An 8186-nucleotide genomic window follows, 5' to 3' on the forward strand; every position below is an offset into this window, starting at 1 on the left:
CTACTGTGTAAAAGTATCCATCATGGTGACCAATCTCATAGCCACACCCACACTCACAGTTCTCATAGCCCCAACCAAACAATCATTAACCATAACCACCAGAACCAGTCAAGCTAAATTTTAAGATTCAAATTGTTGTATTATATTGATAATTTAGATATTCTTAATCTAAATTATGTGCACAGTGGCTTGTTAATGTTGGCGAACACCCTCATCACACTTATGAAGAAGTCTAGCATACAATGGTAATCTCTCTGAATATCAGTTGAAAGCTGCACAAAACCATGCTAATTAGTGTTTCATGTCTCTGAATAATGTTTTAAAGCTACATTGTGTATTTTTTTGAGTTAATTCTTAGCAAAAACCCTTTTGTTCTTTCAAAAATATGTGCTCATTCATGTGTAATTACTTCCACTTACTAATCAAAGTATTCTCGTAAGTGTAGAATCTGCTATTCCAAATACATACGCGCGAGTCGCGCGATGGCTGAATCCATGTTGCGCTTCCATCTTTGAAATACATTCGCCAACGAGGGACATTCCTAGAAATTCAAGCTTCGCCTTTCGCGCTTTTAGGCTACACTCAGCTGCACCGTGACGTATGGCAGGGGGAGATTAGTCTACTCCTGACTGCCGGCAGATTTGAAAGGTTGTTGAAGATGGAGGATCACACATATTCTCGAGGTCATGAAAAGGAGTCGCCAAGGAAGCGAAAACGAGAATTAAAAAGACAACGCGACAGGAAAAACAACAAGACCAAAGTAAATATTGGAGTGGCTTTTCCAAGATGGAAAGAGCTCATGAGGAGCAAGGATTTCAAAAGGGACGCCGAAGTTGCCTGCTTTCTTCTCGACAGGTAATTCGGCCTATTCGTGTAAACCTATACAGTCTATGGTGTAAATTCGAAGTTTTACAGTTGCTTGGCTAACTATAGCATAACGCTAGAATGACGTCTAGGATATTTTCGCGTTGATGAAAAAGGATTGTCTAGGCTATAACATAAATCTGTGTGCTGTGACGGATCAAAGGGAAAGGGCACTGTAAATTGTAGCCTAGTTATTTTTCATTGCTTTTGCTTTGTAGCCTACACAATGTATCCTAATCTGATAATGCTGGGGTAGCCAATTCCAAGGGTGACGTTTACCTCCTGAGGCCTGTCCTGTAGTCTTATTAATTTTAGACGTAGCCTACTAATTACTAGATTGTCTGAAGGGAAAGTTTTTTTTACCTGTAGCCTACACCTGGGAATGGGGGAAGGGTAGACTAGTCCATTACACTTGTGAATGGAGGAAGGGTAGGTCATTACACCTAATGGGGGAAGGGTAGACCAGCCAGCCCAGAGACTGATCAGACTGGGGGTCAAAGTCATTATCATGCAGAACAATACAAAACTGAACTGACAGAACTGTTTTGATTGAACTTTAGTCAATTTACTGTATGTATATGAGGTGCATCTACCAAAATACATTTTCTTCACTGTCATAAAATGAATGCACTTTGTTTGTGGTTTAGTGAGACATTCAAACATACTGCTCTTTTTTGTCCAGCTATGAGAGAGAACTTCGAGCAGTCACATCAACACCACTGAAAGGAAAGCCCTCTAAAGTATTAACTCCAGCAGTGTCCAGCATCTCTAGTGGGACAGACAGGTCAGTCACTGCATGAAAACAATTGTGTTGACTCTATGTGATTGTTGTTTGATTGTGTTTGATAATAACAGAAATTATATTTTTAATAATTTGGTGTTTACCATTTTATGTACTGTCATATGTTGTGAAACACTCTGCTTATTTATTTCAGAGATGAGCATCTTGGCGCAATTGCAGAAGCCCCTGAAATTGAGAGCCTTGAACAGAGGTAACCCATCAATGCTCATAATGTCTATACCCTAACCCTACATGTGTTCTCTATTGTATATTTTCATGATATAAGCATTTATATATATTTTTTACAAAGCCTACATGACATGAGCATCGCGGAGGATGTGGATGAAAATGTGTTCAATGACCCCATGAACAGTGTGTAAGTAGTACACCCTATAGACATACCGGTATGTTACTATTTGTACTGTGTGGAAGTTCTTTTTTTCTAAATATGTTATTTCTTACAGAATCGACTGGACAGATGAAGGATCTGCATTCCATCAAAGAGATGATGGAGAGAGGGATGACAGCTCTGACGAAGAGTATCTTCCACCAATTTCTATACGGTGTGTGCTCATCTGTTGTTACTTGGCCATATTTTGTGTTGTGTTTTGTCATACATTTTTACATGGTGCCCGTGTGTTCTGCCTCCACAGAATGGGTGGAGCATTAAAGGCAGTGCAGACTGTTGACCATCTTCCTGTAATTGGGCTTGATGAAACTGTGCATGACCTTTCTGCTCATGAAGACCCTACTGACGAGCCCTTGCCCAGTGTTGAGTTGCCCAGTTACCCAGACCCTTTGAAGGTCCAATGTGTAGATGATATCATCTGTGTCCGAGCGGCAGTGTTGTATGAGACCTGCTTGAGGCAGCTTGTCACACTAATGAAGCTGCCGGTGGACAGATGTACAGGTGTTCTCAGGACTGGTCTGGTGTGTGATAGTGTTGCCCCCTTTCACATCAACATCACTTATAAGGGCACGGCAATGATTGCGGAATGGGTAAGTCCAGTCAGTAACAACATAATACAACTGGTACTGGTAGCAATACCAAGCACTTTTCTTGTGACAGCCAGTGTTGTATAATTCAAATCCATTTATCAATCTTCTCTGACTTTTAGGTATGTCCCAATGGACATAGCCTGTGGAGATGGAATTCGCAGCCTGTGATGAAGTTTGGGATGCAAGCTGGGGATTTCCTTCTATCCACCAACATTTTGTTGTCGGGGAACAACTATGGGAAGGTTTCCCTATTGTTTAAATTCATGAACATGGGCATGGTGAACCCAAACACATTTTGCACAATCCAAGACACATACTGTGTTGACGCAGTCAAGGAATACTGGGAAGAAAGGAATACCGAGGCCATCCGTCGCCTTCAAGGGAAAGACGTTGTGGTGCTAGGTATGTTGAAATGGTGCATGTATAAATTACTTGCAGCAATGACATATATTTATTATATAATCTTACTACGAAATATGCCTGGGTTTTTACAGGGGATGGCAGAAATGATTCACCAGGGCATTGTGCCCAGTACTGCAGCTACACCACGATGGAGCTTGACACCAAGGAAATCATTCATGTAGCAACAATAGACAAGCGGCATACATCGTGGAACTCCAACATCATGGAGAAGGAGGGATTTATCCAGACTGTGGACAAGCTTTCCAGAGAGATAAAGCTGGTGGAGATCTGCACAGATGCTCATATCCAGATTGGAGCCCTTATGAGTAAGTGCTCCTCTGATAACATATATGAATACAAATATTGCAAAAAGAGATGTTGTGAAATGCTATGATTTCCCACTTCACAGACCCAGATAAAGGCAAATACAAGGACCTTGGAATTCATCACAGTCTGGACATGTGGCACGGTGCCAAGAATCTGGCCAAGAAACTTGCTGCTGTAAGTTTCAAGACTCATGGGAATCATTGGCTGTAGTTTACTGTTGGGATGAAATATGCATTTTCTTAGCTCTCCATGGACAATTTCTGAAATACCTCAGTATTTTGTTTTTATTTCCCAAAGGCAGGGAAGGTGAAAGGACAGTCCATTCTCCTCCACTGGTTGAAGGACATCGTCAACCATTTTTGGTGGTGTTGCAAGACTGCTGACACCAAAGAGCAGTTCCTTGTAAGCAGGATTGTTATTGTACTGATTGTAGCTGGTAGCTTCCACTATATCTATATATATATTTGTACTATTGGGACCCTTTTCTGTATAACAATTTGTTTTATATATTATGTATTATATTTGTATTTTTTGCACAGGCACTTTGGATTGGCATTTGTCACCATGTCTGCAACATCCACACGTGGCAAATGGGAAGCTGCCAACACAGCGATCTGGGAGATGGGAAGGAGTGGATCGAGAGAGATTCTAAGTCTCACAAAGCCTTAGTGGACATTGTTTTCAACAAGCGTTGGCTGAAGGATGTCCACAAATATCTGCGTTTCAGGTATAGCATGTAACATTGTACACAAATTGTGTGTGTGTATGTATGCACACACTAATGTGGATGTGTGTGTGATTTCTTTTCTATTCAAACAGATCAACAGCAGACCTGGAGTCATTCCAGAACCATGTTCTGATGTATGCCAGTAAGCGCTTTGCTTTCACTCCCCCGGTTTATGAGGCAAGAGTTCTGCTGGCAGCTCTTGACTACAATTTCCACTGCAACAGACCAACAAGAACTACATCTGAGGGCAAACAAATGTAAGTTTAATACATGCAGTATTGTCTTGTAAAGTAAACCCACAGGCACACAGTGGTTTGGGATTGGTATGTGCTCTCCAGTTTGTCAGTTGTTGTAATGAGTAATTGACCTGTAATAGTTTACCTTTGTGCCATTACAGTTTCCGAAGACTGTACAACAAACATGCAAGACGATACAGCTTGTACGCCCTGAAATCTGAGAAAACATATGAATACATCTCAGAACTGCAGGGGAAAATTATAAACAAGAGACTCACGAGTGGAGTTGGGATGCCTCGAAAGAGGAGCCTTCGGCCCAATGACCCAAGAAGACTTGGTGTCGTCCCCCCTATACCTCCACCCCCTATATCAGAGCTGATGCGGACACAAGTCAGCAGAGGTCTTGGTATGTGATGCACTTGCCTTTGCCTGTAACTCAGTCTAGGCGAAATAGCACTGTACAGATTAATAACAATATGTTGAACTATAAAATGGTGTGTATGTCTAATGGCACCTCATGTCTTCCACAGGAGCAGCTTTCCAGGAGGCTGCGCATTTAGAATGATTCCTATTGCTGGTCCATGTTGCTTCAAAGGCACCATGAAAGGGTTGTGTAAATGGGTGTAAATACCATAATTTGTTACTTTCTGTAAATAAATATATATTGCAAATAACATTATTGACCATGTTACCGTCATTTGGTGTTTCAAAAGGTAAATTACTACAGCTCCTTTTTTATTATAAGTTTGTGGATGTAATGTATAAGAAATACAGCATGAATGGTCTCTTATAACAAAAATATTTTATTTTCATAAAAGCAAAATACACAGCAACTTGGGATCACTCTTTTATATTACCCTGTCCTAGAGACCCATGCAGCCAGAAAATGAAATGTCTGTAGGCAGCATATCTGAACACTCTTGTCACCTGGCTCTCTTACATAGCCTAATACTGTGATGTCCTCCCTGTGAATCCGGAGAAAACCTTCATCTAGGCAGTACTGTGTGAAGTGAGGCAGAAGGCTCACACAGGTTTTCTCTCGATCGGTTGGCATGTCTCTGCAGTGTGTACAGGTACACCAAGGCATCCCTGGCACAGGTGGGGGGATGACATGTCTGCGCTGATGCATCATCAATGCATCAAACACCAGACCAGGCTGCCTCGCTAGCAACTGTGTGGTGAGGTCCATGTGCTCTTGCAGGCTCATTCCATCCACAAATCTCTAAAGAAATAAGACACAAAAAATAAGATCAGATAGGCTTGTTTAGGTAGCAAAGTTAGATGGTTAGCAAAGTAGTAACAGTACTCTTGTCATTTTTCAAGTGTTTACACAAAATGAAGAATACTATGTGTATGGACAATGAAAAGGTGAAAGCATTTTCTATAGACCATAACGTAATCATATGTGTCATGATTTCACTGGCAGACAACACATCATGCAGTTGACTGGCAACAGCTAGAAATTGCTACATATAAACAATGGAGATACAAACAGGGAAGCTACACCAAGCGCGTAACTGAAGCGTTCCGTTCGCAACGCGTAAAATCAATTTTAGAAGAATGGTCTTTGTTTCTGGTGTATGCTAGTTGCAGCAGACGCAACGAAAACGAACGTGCCTGGTGCAGCTTCCGAGCTAATTTCGGTGTCATTGAATTGATACTGTTCAGAGAAATATATTAAAAACACAAACCTCCGTTGCTTCTCTCCGTTGTCTTTGAAGTTCTTCCACTCTCCCCTCGTCATCTTTGGAGAGTCTTCTTCTTTGCCTAGGAGGTCTCACCGATCCTCTGCCACCGGCTGTCTTTTGGCTTCTCTTTACCTTTCCCTCTTCATTTTACCTTTCCCTCGCACCTCCGTAGCATCGACTGATCTCTGACTCTGCTCACTGAGAAAAATAGTAGGCTACGCTGTAAAAACATTGCCTTACACTATTAATCTCGTACATACAGAATAAAGATAGCACTGATACTGTACTAACATTAGCATGCATTCGTTTGGGAATCTGATAGCTGATGCTAGCAATGAAATAGTAGCCTACCAAAATAACGAAAACGTAAAACTATTATTCACTTTACATAGAGGTCATAACCAACATGTTTACTGGCTATATAACTAAATGCAATGTGTAATGTTTTCTAAAGTAACCTCATCGCTGGAAGGAACACTGGACGAAGTCGTAGTAGGCTACTGGAAGCCATGTTAACCTTGGCATGAAACGGCCACCGTAGGAGTTAAAATGCGCTCGGAATGGGAGGGGCTAGAAAGTAATATTCAGTTGGTTGTCATATAGAATTTCACCGCTAGATGGGAGAAGTTCTTACACAATGTAGCTTTAAAGATTGGTCATTGATTGTGGTAGATATTGCACTGTGTGTAGTGAAATCCTGTGTGTTCCACCACTATTATATTGTGAAGGATGAATATATTATCTGCCACATTTTCTGTAATGAATGTAATTTGACTGTTCTAGTGGCACTAGATGTCAACTTACGCTTGCACAAAATCTAACTTGTAAATTTCCTCTTGTGGCGCTGCAATTGATCTGCATGATGTGTTTCACAACTCAAACAAATTGAAGTCACACTTTTGGTGAGCCTTCATAATGGCACCTGAAGATATCTGATTTGATTCCAAAATTTTCAATTTTCTTAACATCTGACCTTTCAGCTCCCTAACACTTTAAAAGCCTTTTTTTTTTTAAATGGTTCCAGTGATGAAGAAAATGTTTTTGCATTGCCCTGTCCAATCCTAAAACAATATTTAACTGTAAACTGTACATATATTTGCTTTGAATTCACAAGGTACAAGTGAAGAAATAGCCAAGGCAGAAAGTGGCTCTTAATAAACATGACAGGGGACCATGGAGGTATTATATATAACTGGAGAGAGTGACTAAGTCCCGCCCTCCATACAAATAAATGGTGGAGGCTAGGCTAGTAAATCCGGCCAATTCATAGTCAACGCCATCTTGAACACTGGGGTTCGGATCCAGCGCCAGTCGGCTCTGACCATGCGCCAAGTTACAAAGCTGGAAATGACGCATGGACCAACGTCGATTTTTATTGGATATTCTGTAAAAAGAGAGTCGTCCTCCAGTAAGAGGGTGGCGATAATGCACATAAAGTCCTTGCCTCATAACAAGAAGAAGAAAAAGTTGATCGGGAACGCGCATGGAGTCCGAGTGGAGTCGGCCTGAAGCGCAACTTAATTTCATTGGATAACACAGCGGCTCTAACTAAGAGCGGTCTGCCTCACTGATCTATTATAGATCAGTGGGTCTGCCTGCTGTCCTGCTGCAAATGTGCATTCGAACATGACGTGAAATATCCGTAGTCGAACTATAAATAAACTATTCGGTTTTTAGTGCCAAGTGTAGCGCATTTTTACAGTCTATGATTAGTTTGTTTTTTTATTTTATTGTTTGCCATCTCAGCGGGTGCTCTAAACGTATTTTAGCGTTGGCCCATGACCAAATCAAGCCAATAAAAGCCAGTAGCCACAATAATGACTGGAGCCAGAGCCCTCAATAGCCACCCTGTTTTGAAAATAATATTGAAGATAGTATTGAAGATAACGCACAGAACGGTCAGCCTGAGCGGACAATTACGTCCCCAACTCATCTAAAATGTGGTGTCTTTACTTTGAGTTGTACACCGCAGATGGTAAAGTAACGGTTAAAGAGAATGTTGTCTGCGGACTCAGCAAAAAACAGTTTACTTACGCATCCACGACATCCAATCTTTGCGCTCACCTGTGGAGTTACCATCCAAATGAGGCAGCGGTGTCAGAGGCACAGTAAACGGCCAGAGCATCGCCAGGCGTCCAACATCGTATGATTGCATACTTTCC

The 8186-nt window shown here is 41.4% G+C and overlaps 1 protein-coding gene across 1 annotated transcript; it reads left to right on the forward strand.

Annotated features, from left to right (window-relative positions):
- Nucleotides 1–321: 321 nt before the first annotated feature.
- LOC143127034 (uncharacterized) lies at nucleotides 322–6668 on the forward strand. The gene is made up of 14 exons (XM_076288337.1): nucleotides 322–855; nucleotides 1547–1648; nucleotides 1800–1856; nucleotides 1956–2021; nucleotides 2110–2208; nucleotides 2299–2644; nucleotides 2764–3046; nucleotides 3139–3372; nucleotides 3456–3547; nucleotides 3671–3775; nucleotides 3913–4100; nucleotides 4193–4357; nucleotides 4498–4742; nucleotides 4867–6668. The coding sequence occupies exons 1-14, from the start codon at nucleotides 659–661 to the stop codon at nucleotides 4899–4901; spliced, it is 2214 nt and encodes a 737-aa protein (XP_076144452.1). The 5' UTR covers nucleotides 322–658; the 3' UTR covers nucleotides 4902–6668.
- Nucleotides 6669–8186: the final 1518 nt, after the last annotated feature.

This window comes from Alosa pseudoharengus, unplaced genomic scaffold (genome assembly GCF_046254945.1).
Source record: "Alosa pseudoharengus isolate Yale_2024_CS ecotype anadromous, Long Island Sound unplaced genomic scaffold, YU_APseudo_1.1 YU_APseudo_1.1_scf_17, whole genome shotgun sequence".
Lineage (NCBI taxonomy): Eukaryota > Metazoa > Chordata > Actinopteri > Clupeiformes > Clupeidae > Alosa > Alosa pseudoharengus.

Excerpts from the sequence above, each read along its gene's own strand:
- LOC143127034 (XM_076288337.1), top strand. The coding sequence starts at position 659 with ATGGAGGATCACACATATTCTCGAGGTCATGAAAAGGAGTCGCCAAGG. Across the intron at positions 4,101-4,192 it reads CACAAATATCTGCGTTTCAG|ATCAACAGCAGACCTGGAGT; the intron begins GTATAGCATGTA and ends CTATTCAAACAG. Across the intron at positions 4,358-4,497 it reads ACATCTGAGGGCAAACAAAT|TTTCCGAAGACTGTACAACA; the intron begins GTAAGTTTAATA and ends GTGCCATTACAG.